The sequence below is a fragment of the Mytilus californianus genome, unplaced genomic scaffold (assembly GCF_021869535.1).
Source record: "Mytilus californianus isolate M0D057914Y unplaced genomic scaffold, xbMytCali1.0.p SCAF_8, whole genome shotgun sequence".
Classification (NCBI taxonomy): Eukaryota; Metazoa; Mollusca; class Bivalvia; order Mytilida; family Mytilidae; genus Mytilus; species Mytilus californianus.
This window is the reverse complement of record NW_026262734.1, coordinates 33,229,556-33,249,856: the sequence shown is the minus strand read 5'-3', so window position 1 is coordinate 33,249,856 and position 20,301 is coordinate 33,229,556. Positions and strand designations below refer to the sequence as shown.

The window sequence follows — 20,301 nt, the reverse complement described above, 5'->3', positions numbered from 1 at the left end:
TCGCTAAAAGCAACCCTAATAAGTATACAAGTGTCAGAATCGTTAAATTCTTCCTTGTGTTAATAAAAACCGCAGAATTTAAATGAAATAATAAATTGTATCTTCATACCATCAAATTATAAGGTATTTTTACAGTAGATGAAATCTGCCTGTTTAACAAAAAATATCTTTAATTTTAAAGACAAAAGGAACTCTAAGCTAAAACGCAGTATTATAATTATATTGTATACATCATTATGGTATTTCCAAATGTATATTTAATTCAATATATAAACTATTTTCAAACAAAGCTTTTATATACACAGTCCTATTGCAAGAGAATGTAGTTAAAAGAATGTTTAAGGGATTGTCTACTCCTTTTTATTAGAAAGCATTCTTTTGTAATTCAAAATATCAAAACTGACATTTCATTTGAAAAAAAGCATAATGCTTTCAAAAATTATTACAGTCGAAAAATATTCATTATGTGAAATAATCAAAATATACATTTATATTTATAAAATATATTTTTTCTGATTATTTGTGTCAGTTAGTTCATGGCACCAAAAAAATGGATCACTAATATCAAAGGAATAATCGTCATCTGTTACCATTAATAACATCTTTCAAAATCTTGGCCCTTATAATTTGATATAACTTAAGATGTACTTTGGTTCACATTGATAGAAATTTAATCGTCATAATGACAAATCGTCAAATATAATAATTAAAGTTTACGATCTAATTATAGTCTAATTTGTTAGATGGTTATCCGTCCCAATGTGAGTAAAGGGGTTATTCAAGTCAAATTTCCATTCACAATGTTTAAGATGATATGTCATTGATTGTCATCATTTTAATAAGAAAGCTATTAATATTGATCCCGCCATATTTGATACCCCTGGAAATGTCATGAGAAGGTTGTCATCCAATATGTGTGTCATGTCCGCAGATGGTTTGCCATTTCTGGGAGGTCGGAATCAGTTCATTATAAAATCCCCTTTTCTTTTGAAGGTCTATATGCAGCAAATTTAAGATAAATCTGTTTCTAAATGTGTGGAAAATTACAACAATCAATTTGATATCAACTAGTCTAAAAAAAAAAAAGCACGATTCACTTTATCAAATCATAGTAGTTTACAGGTCAACTAATTTTACAGAAATCTATTACATTTTAAAGACACTAATGTTTTTACAAAAATTCCTATGTATCAAAAAAATTTGAAATTGGAGTTTACAGTTCTTTGCATTCAAAACTATTCTAAAATAACATATTTTTTTTCAAAATGATTTTAAACCAAAAAGTAAATCTATCATCCTTTCATTAGCTAACTCAAGAAATTTTTTAATCCTTGTTAAACACAAGACTTTTTAAATAGTCTATTTACCATAAATTTCAGACATTTAAGTTTACAAGGCTATTAAATAATTGTTCTTATTTCTCATGCTGTAATAGCAGACGAATGAATTTTTCAAGCAAAGCTCATTCAATCCTATGTATAAATTTGACACTGGTTAAAGATATCTAGTATGTAAATGCTGCAATCAAGATTGCATTCAGGTGTTTTAATGAACTGTTCATACACTTCAAGTATAAAAACATTAAAAGAAATAAAATATTTTATTCTAACTCAAAGCATTTTGCTCTTAATCAATTTACTCTAGTCGAGTCTACTGTACAGCAAACATTAATCCATGTAAATGATTGATTGATTGGTCGATTGATTGATGGAATTGTTTGCTTTTCTGGTTTATATCACCTTAGAGCAAAAGGCTATATGGCAGGGATAGTTAATTAGCACATTTTAACAAATAAACACATCTGCAAACTCTCAATGTTCAACCCTAGAATAGGAAACATGTCCCCAAAAAAAGCAAAATCGGACATTAAATCTCCTGCTTATAGGTATAGACAAACATTGGTTTTCATTGCAGGGGAGAAAATTAGGTAATAAATCACCTCTACTATCCCTATTTCTGACTGACAATGGAGAATCCAAGATAAATCACTGAATTGTTAGATAATCGTAATCCTTTAAAACTACTAAAGGTGATAAAATTAGGCTCTTATCAATTATTTAGAGCTTTATTTTTTCCTTAAGGGTACATGGGACTTAACCGATAATTAATAATGGTTTAAATGTACCGAGCCCTATTTAAGTTTCATACTTTAAAAATATCATATGCAACATTTCAACATATATGTTCTTAAATTTTAATTATCTAATATAAATGGTGTATGAAATGGATAAATCCAAAATAAAGTCTGGCTCATATAAATTTTTTTATCACCCACGCTTACTCAAATTTCTGAATGTAGTAAAAAGAGAGCTTTGAATGAAAAATGTGTTATAACCGTCATTTCATATTTAATTCATGATAAATACAATACAAATGCAATGTCAGTCGATGAAGTGCATAAAATTTTAATAATGTGCAGATACTCACATTTTGTTTTGTATGCATTTAACCCATCCTACGTCTTTTGAAAAAGTCACGATGGTCAATGGATGTTTTATCAAAATAACTATTTGCTGCATATTCAATTTTTCTTTTTCATTAATTCCTGCGGCATCAATTCAAACTTGTCAAAAAAGTATCAAACAAGATAAAAAAAAGCTTATAACTGATACCAGATCCGTTTTATTATTTTTTTTAAAATAATATTTGTGTTCTATACCTTTGTCTTTAAACCAAGGAAAATTAAAATCCCCCAAAAATGTAATCCAATACACCTTGATGATAAAAGTACCTGTCAACAGGTAAAACCTAGCCAATACACATCTGGATGAAATTTGCCACGATCCATCTTTTTATACTACAAAACTGAACAATAAGGCAAAAAGGTTCAAGCTTACCTATTCATTGATGTCAACAGACTTGGTAGGGAACATTTCAATTTTAATACCCACTTATTAGAATCTATTTGACAGCTCGCTGATTCTAATTCACTTTTTGAATGAGAGAGATACAATATCCTGCCAAGCTAAGCAAAAAAATTTCAATACAATTTGAAAGTTAAAACAGCAATATGATCCAATATTTATGTAAACAAACAACCTATATATTCCTTCATCCTATTTTGATTCAAAATTAAAAGTAAACAATTTGTTTCAAACCAATTTCATTTATTCAGCATATTTATTAAAAACAAATCTGCAATGCAGCAATAATTTTGTAAAACAATTTATTTTCACTGACTTCACAGTAGTTCATTTTCATGATTTTTCCAACTAACTTGATATATTTACAAGATTTATATTAGGGAAGATTCAAATTTGATATATATGTAATAAATGTATATATATTCGCATTATATCTCTCCTTGCAAAGGTTAGGAAGAATAAATCACACATGATTTACAGTAACTAAAACATGTTGAATATCTACTTTCCACTGATTTAAAAGCATGAGATATTTTTTTAAATCTACCAATTATGTATCAAAATTTAAAGATCTTTTACTAATTCAACAACATTAAGAACTTAAAAGTAGGTGTTAAATAGTTTATTTTTTTTATGCAATAGCCAAGCTAAAACAAAGATTTTACATTTCAGTTTCCTATCTTGAATTTGGAATCTCTGCAATATATCGGATAAACCTTCAAACACATGCTTGATGAAAACTTTATTTTAACGATTGTTTTGGGACTGTTGTTGGCTACATTTCTGCAAAAAATTATGCAAGAAATTGCTGGGGATTTTTGGTTTGAAAAAAAGAAGCTTTTTAAAATACTTGGGATTCGTTATTATAAGTGGGATACCAATTTCATGGTTTTCGTGGGTATAAAGGTAAACCACAAATTAAAATATTCAACAAAGTACAAATTTTGTATAGATTTGGTATGCAGACTACCAAAACCATGCAATCAAATATCCATACAAACATAATTTTTCGTATATCCAAGAAAATTGGTATCAATGAAAAGAATTCACAGTAGAATGGGGTACCATATAAAACACCTATAATGGTGTAGGTAACTATAGTAAATAATTATTTCCAGTTTTGTATAGTGAGTTACAATATAAACGACCAAGTCAATACAGTGTAAAAACATCTATATTGATATGAACCACATTATCTGAGGTGAATGACCAATCTATTACTCTGTTTGAAACTGTGAATCCATTTAGGGATGTTTTCAGCAAGTTCAATCAGTATTCTTAAAACGGCATACAAAATACCCACTTATATCCGATCCCAATATGATGTTACAAATATATAAAAATTGCATTATTAAATTTCAATTGAGCGTGCGAGTTTGAACCTTTATAGTATACTATACCAATGTTGATGGGTGTTATTTCAATATCTATCTTATTTCAACATGATCTCGAAACTTTCCATCTGACTTAGTTTTTTAAATGAAGACACAATTGGGAGATGTCATTTGTAAAATATTTTTTTCATAGCTTACAATAAAAAAAATGAAATTTTGCCAGACCACATACAAATTTTGAATCTGATTTCACGATGGAAAACCGATACGCTGAATGTATTAAGTACTTATTTGTTATAAGCCTTTCAATGAAATTCAAATCCTATAGTCTATAAAGAAAAAGCGGAATAATTTTTTTAATGGCATAGAAAAAAATTATAAGAGGTAAGAATGTCCTAAAATGAGTTAAAGAGAATCTGGTGCACTACTCATTGTGCTTATCCGTCTGCTGTAAGAAATGAATTGGAGTAGGTCATATGTCAATGCTTTAGAAATCAGAATTAGCTGCATACAACTATGTGTAAAATATAATATTTGATATATATATATTTAGGACTATATATTTATTAACTGAGAGAGTAATTATCAAACATTTTATGCTATGTACCGGTACCCAAGCTATCTAGACAAAATTTAAACTTTACCAAATATAACTGAGGGTAGTGCCCATAATTGGGCTTAAGATTTGGTAAGATTAAAGATGTAGGGTTTCTACAACAGTTGTAGAATTTTAGGGCAGACATCAGCCTGGATTGTTAAGTACTGTTTTCATTACAGGAAAATTGGATGTATTATCTTAAGAACTATTTAATCTGCATCAAGATAGATAACTTTGAGGTAAAATTTAGATGCTAAGGACAAGGATTAAACCATGCATTTACAATCTTTCCATTATACCAATGAGCCAAACATTACAGAACAAGAATTTATAAATAAGAAATCTCAATCTATCAAAAATATGCACCTAAGTTAAATAGGATGTAATATCACTGTCTCAATGCCATTGACAATATTATATAGTTCTTCCATGAAAAAAGTTACATTAATGAAACTAGATATAGATATTACAACCAGAGTTAGGGGCATAGACAGTTTTTCATTTAGAAAATTTGAGCTGGAGTTATTTCCCTTGGTTACCATGTTGGAGGGCAAACTGGTTCATTTTCTTATTTGAAACATGTGATACAAGCAAGTCTGATAAGAGATCCTTACTAGATGGTAATAATGAATAATACAAGGCTTAAACAATTTAAAATTGTTCAGAAAGGAACTTTTTCTTTAGTCTAGCAGTCCCTTAATATAACAAGATGATTTTTTGCAGATATATGTAGGAATTTATGCTGGTTGCCCTCTAACATGGTGGAAAAGGGAAATAGTTCTAACTCAAATAATGTTGATTGAAAACTATCTATACCCTGTTGATAACGCTACTTTTCCAGTCTAGATTTTCAATATTTAAAATCCAAGACTTTCTTACCACTTTGAAAATATGAAAATTTACCTATTGAGATGAAGATGTAGTTTATTAATAACACTTTATCCTTTTTGTGTATTAATTACCTTCAAACTGTTCTCTCAGCTTCCTTATTCTGCCTCTGATCTTTCTTCTTTTTGTAAAATCCTGGCATTCCTTCAGCTTAAATAAACAAAATAGTGTAATCTAATTCGAAATCAAATAACAGACATTTGAGTTGTGTGTAAATGTGTACATGTGATGATGATTGTTAGCTGGTCTTGTCTTTTTGTTGCTCTTTTTTTTTCTTTTCTTTTTTTTTGGCAAGTTTTCTTTGCAAACACTGAGCTGTTTCTGTGATTTTCAGGTGTTTACTTTCATTCAATTATTTTCACAGGTACCAATTGATGACAAACTGTAACTACCTTTATACCTATAACTTTAATGATTTTGACAAATTTGATAGATGGCTGCTTAACGTCAAGCTGAAAATAAATATGCATATTCAGGACAAGAACATGTTAATGTAATATGAATATTAGCCCTGCTATGTACAGGACGACATGGTGAGCTGTATTTTAAAGGTGCAAGTTCACAAGGGAATAGTCGGCAGGAAGACATGTCACCTTACCTGGACACATTATCCTCACTCCTAGCCGGCCAATTCTTGCTCTTACTCCTTAATGACGAATTCTTTAAAACAGAGAAGCAGCAAATACCAATTTTAAAGTTTTTGGTTTGGACCCGGCCGGTGTTCGAACCCACAACCTCCTGCACACTAGGCGAAAAATGCTACCACGAGACCACCGAGGTGGTTCAATACAACTAGTGGTTTACCTATATCCTTGAAACGCAGGAAATAATACTGAATGCACATTATATTGTTACCTGTATCTGAAGGGCCTGTATTTGTTGTGTGAATTCCTCCTCAGTCTGACATTGTACTTGACCTTCATGGTTAGCCTCCTGGTTTTTCTGACAGTCACTACAACCATCAGCAGCATCATCTATGTCTATTGCATTTGATGATGATGAACTTTTGTCCTCTATCAATGAACTTTTGTCCTCTGTCAATGAACTTTTGTCCTCTTTCAATGAACTACATGGCGATGTTTCAATTCTAATGGAACAGTTGCTATCCTGTTGTTTTTCGTCAGTAGTATTCTTTGTAGTCATCAAGTCCTGATGAATTTTCTCACTTTTAAGTTCTTCATTATCGGTTTTAAAGAAAGATTCATGTCCATTCTGTTTAACAGAAATATCTTTCTCGTTTTCATTACACTCACTTTTATCAGTTTCATCCGTCTTTTGAGAATTTTGACTGATGAAGTTACCGTTTATTTCATTAGTACCATGGGAGTTATTGTCATTTTCTGTTTCTAGGGAACACTGATCCATAGATCTACGTCTCATATCTTCAGTAATTATAGTGCCACTTTCTTTACTCTTTGATAAAATATCATAATTACTTAACGAACTTTGTTCCAAAGATTTACGTCTTATTTCGTCAGTAATTATAGCCCCACTCTCTTTACTCTTCAATGAAATATCGGCATTACTTAATGAACTTTGTTCCAAAGATTTACGTCTCATTTCTTCAGTAATTATAGCCCCACTTTCTTTACTCTTTGATAAAATATCACCATTCCTAAATGAACCTTGTTCCAAAGATTTACGTCTCATTTCTTCAGTAACTATAGCCCCATTTTCTTTACTCTTTGATAAAATATCACCATTCCTAAATGAACTTTGTTCCAAAGATTTACGTCTCATTTCTTCAGTAACTATAGCCCCACTTTCTTTATTATTTGATAAAATGTTGCCATTATTTATCAAACTTTGTTCCAAAGATTTACGTCTGATTTCCTCTGTTATAACAGTTCCACCTTCATTTGGCATATTTTCTTGATTAAGCTGGTTCTTTTTAAGAACTTTGAGGGAATTACTTCTTCTTACATCATGACCTCCTGAGGTCATGTTTTTCCGAGACTGATCTATATTTTCAGAATTATCGTTAGTGAACACATGTGACTGGCATGGTAAATTGGCAGCTTTAGAATTTCCTATACTTCCAATTTTCAACTGACTTTTATAACTTTTCACAGGACCTTCCATGTTTGCTTGGTGAGTGGCAGTTTCCTTTTCTGATTTTATTGCATTTTTTGGTATGTTTGATGTGATTTTCCCTCGACTTAAAAATCTACATACTTGTTTTCTATCACTTAAAGGTTCCTCATTCAAATTACTTACAACTAAAGTTTTCACAGAACTTTTTTTATCAACTAAATGTTCCTCATTCGAATTACTTAAAACTAAAGTTTTCACAGAACGGATTTTATCAATTAACTGTTCCTCATTTGAATTACTTAAAACTAAAGTTTTCTCAGAACAGTTTTTATCAATTAAAGGTTCCTCATTTGAATTACTTAAAACTAAAGTTTTCACAGAACGGATTTTATCAATTAACTGTTCCTCTTTCGAATTACTTAAAACTAAAGTTTTCACAGAACTGTTTTCTTCAATTATAGGTTCCTCTTTCAAATTACTTACAACTAAAGTTTTCACGGAACTGATTCTATCAATTAAAGGTTCCTCTTTCAAATTATCCACAACTAAAGTTTTCACAGAACTAATGTCTGCTGTATTCCTAACGTTGCTTTTACTCTTTTCAGGAAATATCAAGTAATTGCTCTTATCCTGAGGAGACGAAGACTTTAGAATTTCATCATGAGAAAACTCTGGTATATCAATATCTTTTGTTTCAGAAGGCTCTGAGGCTAAAACAGACCTGACTTTGTCTTCTGGTAGTGAACTTGTAGATTTTATTGTTTCAGGGTATTTTTCTCCTTGCAGTTTCAGATTAATAGATATTTTATCGTCATCTTGCAATAGTAAAGAACATCCTTTTGTTACATTCTCATTAGAATTAATCTCCTCTGATTGTTCTACAATTTGACAATGAAAAGAGTCAGCTTTGTTCTCATCCTCCTTCAATGGCAGATGAAATGACTTTTCTGAATTTTCTTTATATTTTTTGGTCGATATGGAAGGTTCTAACTTTAAATTTCGTGGACGGAACGACAGTGGTTTGATACCTCCACAAGCTCCTCTGTTGAGCCCCTGTACTTCACGTAATGCATCTCTGATCTTCTTCCTTTCTTCAAAGTTGACACAACTATCAAGCTGAAGAGAGAAAATAAATATATATATATATATATACTAAACCCATGAATAATTCCATAGATACATCAAAGCAGAGCTCTTTACTCATCAAAACTCCCTTTTTCACCTTTTGTGATTTTTTTCATCTTTTCGCATACACCAAATGTATATCCATCTTCAGCATTCTGAAAGGGAGGTTACCCATATTTGTCTTTTGAAAAATAAGGAATTTTTTCTTTGAAACAATTTAATAAAAGAATAATCTTTCTAACTTACAATGTTACATAAAAATTTTGAAAATCACCAACTGAATAAAAGTAAGAAATACCAATGTAATAAAAATAATAAAAAAAAAACCTTATTAATCTATCTCTTGGTAACAGCTTTCAATGATTACTATTACCGTAAAAAGTTAAGCTAACTCATACATGATTTGCCAGCTAGCTTAACATGATTAGGCTCTGAAATCGACTGGAACAATCCTGGTGATGGTCTTTAAATGTGATTAAAATAACAAAATGTTTTTTATTTATTTTCAGATACTTCAAAGGTCTTTCTAGTTGAAAATAAAATTTTCAGATCAAAGACCATATTTTATGGATGCTTAGGGTGATGTTGAACCACATTAAACTGATATTGTTATACAATTTTTCCTCTAAATGGGATTCTATTTTCACACAATGTAATAAATGTTTTTTAATGTGTATTGTTGTAACAATTTTATGAACATAATAATAAAAACTACTCTCACATGATATACAAATAATTGGAACAATAAAACATTATGTTTGAATTTGTCAAATGTCAAATAAGTACTTGTGGTATTTTACATCTCAACTTATTTGGGGCCAGGATAAATTGTTGATTTTCAATGTTGTAACCTTTAAATCAATTTTTTTTTTAGACAAAAACTTTTTATTTCATCGGAATCCAAATAAAATTTTCCCAAATTACATGCTGGTAGTCTGTAATATAGCATGTTTTGAGTATAAAACATGTAAAATAAGGAGATTAAGTATGATTGCCAATGACACAACTATCCAAAACAAAGCTGAGACCTGCATTTATTTGCCAGGGATGCCATCTTTTGAAAATAAAGTATTCAAAAAATCATTAAGATATATCTGAAAACATGTACTAACACCAATTTTTTTTTAAACAAATTGTCACAAATTTCAACAATTTGAAAAAAATTGTGTATAAAAATGTCATGAAATCAGATAAATTAATTATAATAGAGAAAAAGATCCCTGGATTGATGTTGGACATCAGAAAACTTTTTTAAAATCATCTTTCAAGGGCAATAACTCTTATAAAGTCAACAAATAGTTCATGATAGCAGTTCCATTAGTTGATGGGTGCTAATAAATTAACAAAAGAGAAGTTGGTTTTTAGGTGTCAATAAACAGCAACCTAATGATCCAAAAAACAAAAAGACTTCTAGAGGTCACCTGCGGTCTTCAACAATGGACAGTTGTATATAAAAAATATAAGCTTTGAAATTCTCTAGAGTCTAGAAAAGTTGAAAATAAATTTAACAGAGACAATCAAAAGATCTGTTAAAACAACAATTCCAAAAGTGACTAAATACATTAAGATATACTGTAAATTCAGATAATTTTTGTGTATTTCGTTATTGCAAATAGACTGAAGGGAGATTAATAAGTGCAATATTAGGAAATGGTGCATGCAAATTTTGCTATCAAAATTAAAATGCGAGCTTTTTCTTTGTGAAACTGTATGTTACTGTCACATTAAAAATCTTAAAAACTTTGCAAAAGTTTCTGAATTTATAGTAACAAAGTAACAAAAGCAAAGGCCAACCATTGATGAGTTTCTTGTCTTGGAACTGGCACATGAAAATGTAACAGGGGAACTATCAAATTATTTCAAACTGAAATTTTAAAACTCTAAAAGTACTATTTTTTTATCCAGCAAATCACGTAAATTTAGCATGACTTTTATAAGTTTAATAATCTTATCAATAAGTGCAAGCTGAGACTACTAAGTGTTATAGTAGTCTCAGGTGCAAGTAATAGTTTCTCAATTTTCCAAATATTTCCCCATTTGTATTTCCATGTTCAATAGTCTCTATTCGTTGTGTTTTATACTCATTTTAGTCATTTTGCTCTATGCAAAAATAACATTTACTGTTCATTCATTGTGAAATTCTTTCTTCTGTGCACAAAGCCCTCCTCCTTAAGTCTACAACAAAAGCCTTCATGTTTGTATTGTAGACATATACACATCTTTGCTTACCGTTTTCAACTCTTATATTCCAAAAATGAATAAAACCGCAAAGCACAAACAAAATTATACTCCTGATATTGTAATTCACTAAATGTATATAATAAATATATCAGAGAGATATATGGCAACAAACCATATTCACTGCCAGGAATGTCAAAACAATTAAAATAAAAACATTTCCTATAATTTTGTCAAATGTCACTGGTAATACAGTCCGTCAAGACAGACAGTTAAACAAATTTGAGCTTGAAAGAACTTTGACTAACAAAAATTTGGTGACAACTGCCTTCTTTTAATCAACAATTTCATATGTACAGCTCATTATTCATAATACACAATGAGATACTAAAACCTGATCTTATTTCGAGAACCAAAGTAAAAATATTTCAAACTATCAGTTGACAAGAAGTTAAACATATTATTATGCAACTACATTTACCATTGTAACATGCAATGACAATATAAACTCCTTTAACATTTCATTTTTTATACAATTTATGATTTATGCAAGATAAATCTAGTTAATATGTCTCTATTTAAAACCATTAAATACTATCAATAATAATCAAAATCTCAATTTCAGACCATTAATCTTATTTAAGTTTATTCAGTAAACTTGTAAACTTCAAAGAACTTATATTACAACCAGTGTTCTATTCAGTCAAATTATCATATGAAAAATAATAAGACTATAAAGTCAACTAGTATAATTCTGATTGTATTGCATGCATCCCATAGTACAGTATCCTCAGAATCTGAATGAAATTAAACAATAATTACTGTGGATATAATAAAGGTAATTTTTGATAAGGCCCCAATATGGCCCCTATTTCTAGCTAAAATTTCAAATATGATTTATTAGCCATTATTACATTGAATTGTAGCCTCAAATACAATGATAAGATAGGAAATAGTTCTTGAATTGGTTGAAAATTTACCTATAACCTACCGGTAGCTTACAAATTTTAGAAAACTATTTTTTATAGTCTTTTAAGAACTTCAATGGGTGCCAGCAATGAAAATAGAGAATTAACTAATTTCACTTTTTTTTTTAAAAGTGTGTCACCTAAACTGATTGATTTCATAATTTTTAGTCATTCATAAATAGTTCGAAAACACCTTCGTCTTAAAATTTATTATGCATAATAACTGTATAAAGCTTACCTTTAAAAAAGTAAGAAATTTCCAAATTACAACACACAAAATTATGATAATAAATTCTATTACGTTAATATTCAAAAGCACTTGTATTAATTCAGTGATACACAATAGAAAAGTCACCGATTTTTTTTTTCAAAGAGAAAAAGTCAAGATTTATTTCCCGTCACAACAATATGATTCAGATCATTAATTCATTATAGTCGTCTACATGCAGATAAACAATAGTTCATTTTTCGTGTGCAGGAATGTTAAAAAATTTTGTAACCAAAAATTGCCTATATGGCTGAATTTTAATTGATGTCTGGAACCACAAAGATGTGAAGTTTTAATTTAAGGATAATTTTCCAGCGATAGACAAAGGAAAAGTTTCAAAAACATGCAAGGATATCTATTCGCACTGGTTTAATGTTTCTAAAAGGGAGTATAAAAGATAAAGAAAATTGTTTAGTTGTTCATGAACCTTAACTCAACAACAAAAACAAAATATAAAGATATCTCATGTTATTCAATAAAATCAACATTCTGTTTTGATTTTTTACCTATACTACATTGTTTGATACAGAATTATCAGATTTCTGCAAAAATTCAATAAACTGAAGGACAGACAAGATTAGATCATAAGGAAATAACACACCCCAAAACATGATATACACATGTACATCCTTAAGAAATAAAATTTTATTTATTTCAACATAATTTTTTTTAAACTAAATCGCAATTGTAAAATATACTTTGTTTTTTAACATACCAATATGCCTTATCTTTCAGAGTGTTACTTTTCTACTGTTAATTTCTTGTTCTTAAAAAAGAAAGTTTTTCCAAAACAGTTAATAACTACATTTGTATATACTTTTTTTTAAATAATTTCAAGTAATTAATAACACTTTCAAAAACCTTTGTGAGGTGAAGATGAAGAAATGTAACAACACTGACAACTATATTTTGCTGCCATGGTGACTATTACATATTTGGTTCCAACACTAATGTTTTTGATGATTTCAACTGTAAACATTTCTCTCACATCTATAGCAACCAGCTTTAGTCCACTTTCATGAACAATCTAATTCAAAAGATGTGTTTTAAAAATTTCCAATTTCAAGAACCCAATTAATTTCTTTTCAGTATCACATAATGATGTGCCTACCTCCTAGTCGGCACAATTCACCCGTAATAATTACTTCTATCTTGTCATCAGCACATATATTACTTATATCAATAAAGCTTTACATAAATCATATCTAACATTACTTTTTTTCATATTTATAATGTGACATTTAATCTTGTCAGATCAATAGTAAGATTAATGTACTAGTCAAGGGTGAAACCATCTTCTTTACCGACTATACAGTACAGTATAGGTGTTTCTAATTGTTGAAGGCTGTACAGTGACCTATAATTGCTTATATCTACTTCATTTGAACTCAGGTGGATGTCTGTCTCATTGGCTATCATATCACCTCTCCTTATTTTTATATTCAATAACTTTCCAACTGTCCCCATTAACAAATAGTACAATTTAAAAAAAAAAGTAGATGTGGTATGAACGCCAATGAGACAAATATCCACCTTAGTTCATTAATGAAGTGGATACAAGCAATTATAGGTCACTGTATGACCTTCAACAATGCGCAAAACCTATTACCTATAGTAATTAATCTATGAAAGAACACATGACAATATGCAAAGATTTCAAAAGAGAAAACCAATGGCATGATTTATGCTCAAATAATAAATGTAAAAAAGCATATGACAGTCAGCAACTAACAACAACCACTTAATTACAGATTCCTGGTTAGGGACAGGCACATGAAAAATGTGGTTAGGCGGGACATGTTTGTGAGTGCTCAACCTTTATTAATTTACCTGTTTGCAGTAAATAATAATGCTCCTTCAAAGACATATTAAAGTTGCAACAGTAATCGATGAACATCAAACAATACCGCTTAAACTTAAATCAAATAGATTTTGTCTTTGTCCTGTTGTAAGGTGTGACATGATTAGTTCATCATTGAAGACCATCAAACAAACATCAGTATGAAGAACAGCAATAAAGGAGATTTTCAATTGTAAAACTGATAATTTTTTTTACTATTTCATGGGAGTTACTTTATGGGAGCAAAACATTCAACAATTCTACTAATATTACTGAAGAGTTATTGTCAATTGAGCAAATATTCATCCAATTATTGTTTATATCAACAATTGGATAGATATCATTGATGATAGCAAAGACTGCTAACTATAAACAAATGCACATTTCTAAAAATAATCAAAAGAGTAACTCATCATGAATAACCATTAATGAGCTGTTTTGGCAAATGTGATATTGGCATTTCAAAATTACAAAATGGAGCCTATTTTGCTGAAATTTTGTCATTTTTGAGATGAACTTTTAACCTTTCAAATGACACTGAATTTTCCAGTAACAGAATGATGCAATTTTTTTTTTAAATGGAACACAAATTATATCACCTGCTTTGAAAGAAAATATTGTAATACACATAAAAAAAAATGACCTAATATTTAACTGATTCATTTTTTAGGGTTGCTGTCTCATTAATGATTGATTCATGGTTGCTTAACATCCAGTGGCAAATATTTCATGCATGTTCATTAAATGTCCATTCCATATCTTTTTAAGACACATTTACATTGACTCCTAGGTTGAAAAGATATTGTGCAAGTGGCCATACTAGTCTACATTCAATATTGGATACAATAAGACCAGTTTCCTCCCCTTATTTGCTATCTATAGCTCCTCAGATACTGAAGCATACCTCTGTAAACTATACAAGATATGCTGATGTGTGGGCTTGATGACACAATCAAGAGAAGATGAATAATTTAACATACTTAACTTTTTTATAACCTTGATAAGCTTTTAGAAGATTCTTGAGTTTAAAAAAAAAATGTTGTACCACCATATAAGCATTGAATTTATTTGCTCTTATTATACCTTATAATTATCAGGTAGACCATTATCGTTTTGATAATTTAAATTACAAGCGTACCTGTTGATTTATCTGTTAACGACCTGCCTTCCTAACACCTGTCGATGTACCTGATATACCTATCAATTATTCCCACTCCTACAAATTACGTGCTGTCCCGCCAAAAAGCATAGGGATGACTTCTTACACAAATAACAACAAAACAAAGTATCAAAATAATACATCTTTCAGTTGTCACAGCTAAAAGAATTTTTTTCTTTATATGAATACATTAATAAAACCGCAAACAAATAGTACCTTACGAACATTGACACTGAACAAGGTTTACTAAGCAAGTTACTATGATACTTAAAATTAATGATTTCAGGGTTAGGTCTGTTAACACTAATGTGAGATTCATAAAACCTCAAAAATGTTTCATTTCTTAACAAACAAATGCAGGGGTGTCAAGGTCAGGCAATAAAAATCAGAAGCCTTGATCATTTTGCCTTTATTTTCAAGCGTGGGACCAGAAATGATGTTAAGGTGAAACAAACATTACTCAACCATAGTCTAAACAACAAGCAGTAAACTAAAAAGTGACTGGTCTTCTAAACATTTGAAAGACAGATACTCACAATCACACATCAACCATTTTCTTTTAAAAGGGGCAGCTGAGATTTGATTTTCATTGAGAAAATATTCCTTTTTTATCAGAGGTGTATTCAATATTTTTCTTTTAAATGCATTTTATGTGCAATGATGAATATAAATAATGAAACACATGTTTTGCACTCAGAAGTGGGACAAAAAAATTTCACAGAAGTTTTAAAGGATCAGAATTTTTCTAAATGGTTTGTACAAAAGTTACAGATGCTTTTTATCCTTAAGTAAAACATATATATATCGCGCCTTTCTGTTTCTTCTGCTTTCTTCCTTAAATTCATAAAAAAATGTTGGCTGGAACCCAAAGAGGACCTTGGCTTTATCCTCGTATTATGGGTTTTCATGTTATCAAGAACACAGTGTAACATAACAATTTCCATTGAAAAAGCACACATAGTACGAATTCATATGACGCACCAAAACATAAGATCTGACCATAAGTTTTTTTTAATAAGTTCTCAATCAGTTGAAAAGCTCTTTTTTACACCCAACTAGTTCTGTTAATTACATGATGTAATCTATAGAAAACACAGTAATAATTGCTTTATAAATCTTACAATTGCATAGATATACTTATTGTCCAGACAAACTAAATCATATATATATTGAATTGTGTCATTAACCGACTGCACCATATTAGATGCATTTTAAATTTGTTCATTGAAAAGATTTGTAAGTATGATAAAAGGCCAGTAAGATGATAGTTTGCACTTGTAATTTCATTCTTGTAATTAAATCTTGAATGGAGAATCATGTTTTCAGTGCAGTGAATAAGTTCAAAATTTTGTCTCCATTTGGTATACAAAAGTCAATTTTTTTTTTGCACTTCCTGATCCACATCTTCTATAACATGTTAGTTCAAGAAGTAACTCCATACTTGTCAAGCACATATGTTTTTTAAATTCAAATTATAAAATATCATATTATTTGACAGATTTGCATTTTTTTTTCAATCTTAATCTTCTATTTGTTATAAGAAAATGAGATATGAAATGTGTATCTAAAGCAACAATAAAGGAAAAAAATATTATTTTACAAAAATAAGGAAAAATTTCTATCGTACTGTTATAATTTACAGTTTTCATGAAAAAATGCTACACCTCTAATTTTTATCTAAAGTTTGTAACAAAGATTTCAGTTTAACCTTACCAAATAAGATCTCATAATCAAATCCAAAGACAGAGTTTCTTTTTGTTAGTATTGAAAGTTTCATCAAATGTGCATTCTTTTGACTGAATAACTTTACCCAACCTAACAACAAGTAGTAAATTCAATAGGCAATAGTCCCCTCATCATGTACAATGTACAAATAGATATAAATAAGAAACAAATTATGTAATATATACGTTCTTAAATACTCAGTTACATTCATTTCAACAAAATATTTACCCATTCTTCTCCACGAAACAAGTGGCCGTTAAGAATCCTACGTCAAACAAGGTCAACTACACAACCCAAACTTGCACTTCAGAGCAACAATGACTTTATGAAGAACCAAGTCCCAGACAAAAAGCCTTCCTAATGCCCACAGAATGACTTCATTGGCTTATCTTCACAATATTATAATCCGAAAAGCAATTTGTAAATCCGTTAAAATTAAATAAGAGTACAAAATAAATCTGCAAATCCATGATATAATCCTGAATAGAATGGGAAATCTTAATATAACTGTTATCATATTTAATAATACTTGTATTGTAATCCAAATTTGAGGATAACTGTGAGGTACATATGGGGAATTTGTTTTTAATCTTAGTTATGAGCCATACAAGTACTTTATGGATTTCAAATATACTTCAGGTGAATCAGATTTATAAAATGCAGTTTTAATTACCTAGATGGTAACCTTAATCTTAAAAAAACACTAAACTTATTGCCTGGCTTTGTTTGAAAATACTCAAAATTATTATATGTGTTCATGGTTTCCCAGTAAAAAAGAAACATATAAAGAATGTAAAAAAATTTGCAAATAGATATAAACTCAAAATTATTATATGTGTTTATGGTTTCCTAGTAAAATAGAAACATATAAAGAATGCAAAACAATTTGCAAATAGATATAAACTACACCTAATTTCAAACTTTAGGTATGTGCACAGATTTTTGGTATGAATTGGTTTCATTTTCATCAGACCTTTATTTTTATCTCTTTAAAAATAAGATGTGGTATGATTACCACTAGGACAACTAAATATCCACCACAGACAACAAAATTTTGTATGTGTTTCCCAGCAAAACACTTAAATTCTTAAACTATATGGAAAGTATCAATACTTTATATCTTAATCAAAACCTTTCACCAAAAACTTTATGATAGGACATCTTATCAAAGCAATCAAAATATATTTTTTGTTTGTTGAAAGATGAAGATTTTTTTAAAGATTATTGGTTCCCTGATTTTCTTAATACTCAATTATTTGGATATGTTCTTTAACTAATGATTTTTCACACAGACAATACTTTCAAAGGTAAAATTGCATTTCGCAAAATGCAAAATAATAAGCCACATGGCCATATTCAGACAGGAACAAAAAATACTCCAAATTGACAACAAAAAAAAAGATTTTTTTTTCGTTGTGATACTGAACCTTTCGGTGTTCTTAATTTCATTATAAATAAAAGAACAGAGTTCCATGGTCCCCCGCATTGCACATATTTTATCTATCCAAGGTACAAGGGCAATAACTAAAAAAAATTTGTTTGGGGCTTTTTAGAACTTTTTATATATTCTTAGAGGAATGAAGGCTAATCAGAGCAAATGCAATGCTATTCCCGCTGTAATTAATATTTCCAAGGGTTAAACTCTTTTAAAAATATTTGATCAGCACTTATTTTTGAAAGTGTCAAAGAAATTCCTGATATAAACCTATGATATAAGTTTCATAAAATTCATAACATTTCAGAGCACTAACAATGCAATTTTCCATATAAGCAATATTTCCAAGGGCATAACTCTTTTAGAAATAATTGATCGGCACTGATTTTCAAATTTATCTGAGAAATTGATGATATACACCTATAATATAAATGTCATAAAAATCTGGCAAGAATTGTACACATGAGAGAACTCACAAGGCAATTTTCCATGTAATTAATATTTTCAAGGGCATTAACTCTTTTAAAAATAATTGATCAGCACTGATTTTCTAACATGTCAAAGACATTGCTGATAGAAACCTATGATATAAGTTTCATAAAATTCTGGCAAGAATTGTGCACATTAGAGCACTAACAATGCAATTTTCCATATAATTAATGTTTCCAAGTGGCATAACCGTTTTAAAAATAATTGATCGGCACTGATTTTGGAATCCTTCCAAGGCATTGCTGATATAAACCTATGATATAAGTTTCATAAAAATTTGGCAAAAATTGATCACAAGAGAGCGCTAACAATGCAATTTTCCATAGAATTAATGTTTCCAAGGGGCATAACCCTTTTAAAAATAATTGATTAGCACTGATTTTCAAAATCGTCCAAGACATTGCTGATATAAACATATGATATATGATATAAGTTTCATAAAATCTAGCAAGAATCGTACATGTGAGAGCACTAACAAGACCGGACGGACAGACATCCGGTATTTTTATGTCCTTTTGTCTGCAACGCGTTGCGCGGGGGACAAAAATAAGTATTGTATCTTCCACAGAGACTAAGATGGTCCTAACAGTAACAGTACATTCTTGTTATTATGTGATAGCCTACAAAGTCTCTATGTATATAAGGGGAGTAACTAAATAATGCACACAAATGGCTGGTACAGTCATGTGAGATCTGTTATTGAGTTGCCCAACTTTATATGAAATAGACTAAATGAACAGATGTTCCTTCAGAAACCACTGAATGAGAAATAGAGTAAGCAACAAGGTTTATAAATGACTGGTACAGTCACTCTATAAAGTCTGTTATTCATTGCCCATCTTTATATGAAATAGACTATTAAAAAATGAACAGATGCTTCCCTTCAGAAACCACTGAATGATAAATAGAGAAAGAAAAAAGTTTTATATATGATTGATAAATCATTCCTATAAATAATGTCATTTCAAACTTAACTTTTTTAAAAGTTAATGTTTTCTTTCAGAAATTATTTGTTAATTATCTGTGTACTAATTCCCATCTTCTTGTTTTTTATAACTGTCTGGCTATGAAATTTATAATGACCTACCATAAAGAAAAAGTCAGCACATACCCCTTAGGTCATTGAGAACTAGTTTTTGTCTATAATTTTCATCTAGCATTATTATAATCATCTATCATCATTAGTCACTATGTAAAAAAAAAACATTTCATTTTTTTAGGTTAAGTTCTCAATTAATTTTTTGTATAACATGTTTTAATATAATTTGCCACAAGTAAAGAACAAATGAGCGGGAACAAAAAACAACAGCTTTTTTAGTATACAATAAATTTCAAAGGACAAACGCTATTTTAGTAATACTGAAAATTTCCAATTAACAGTAAGGACCATTATTTA

The 20,301-nt window shown here is 29.6% G+C and overlaps 1 protein-coding gene across 11 annotated transcripts in view; it reads right to left on the bottom strand.

Annotated features, from left to right (window-relative positions):
- Positions 1 to 20,301, bottom strand: part of LOC127711762 (uncharacterized) — a 135,151-nt gene that overhangs the window by 96,840 nt on the left and 18,010 nt on the right. For 8 of the 11 annotated variants that reach the window (XM_052217874.1, XM_052217879.1, XM_052217882.1 and 5 more), the window contains exons 2-3: positions 6,540 to 8,834; positions 5,759 to 5,834 (exon numbers count right to left, since the gene is read on the bottom strand). In XM_052217874.1, coding sequence (XP_052073834.1) covers positions 5,759 to 5,834; positions 6,540 to 8,834 — 2,371 coding nt within the window. Of the gene's footprint in view, positions 1 to 5,758; positions 5,835 to 6,539; positions 8,835 to 12,227; positions 12,244 to 20,301 lie in introns of those variants that run through there. The other 3 variants (XM_052217877.1, XM_052217880.1, XM_052217883.1) reach the window with 3 other exon arrangements.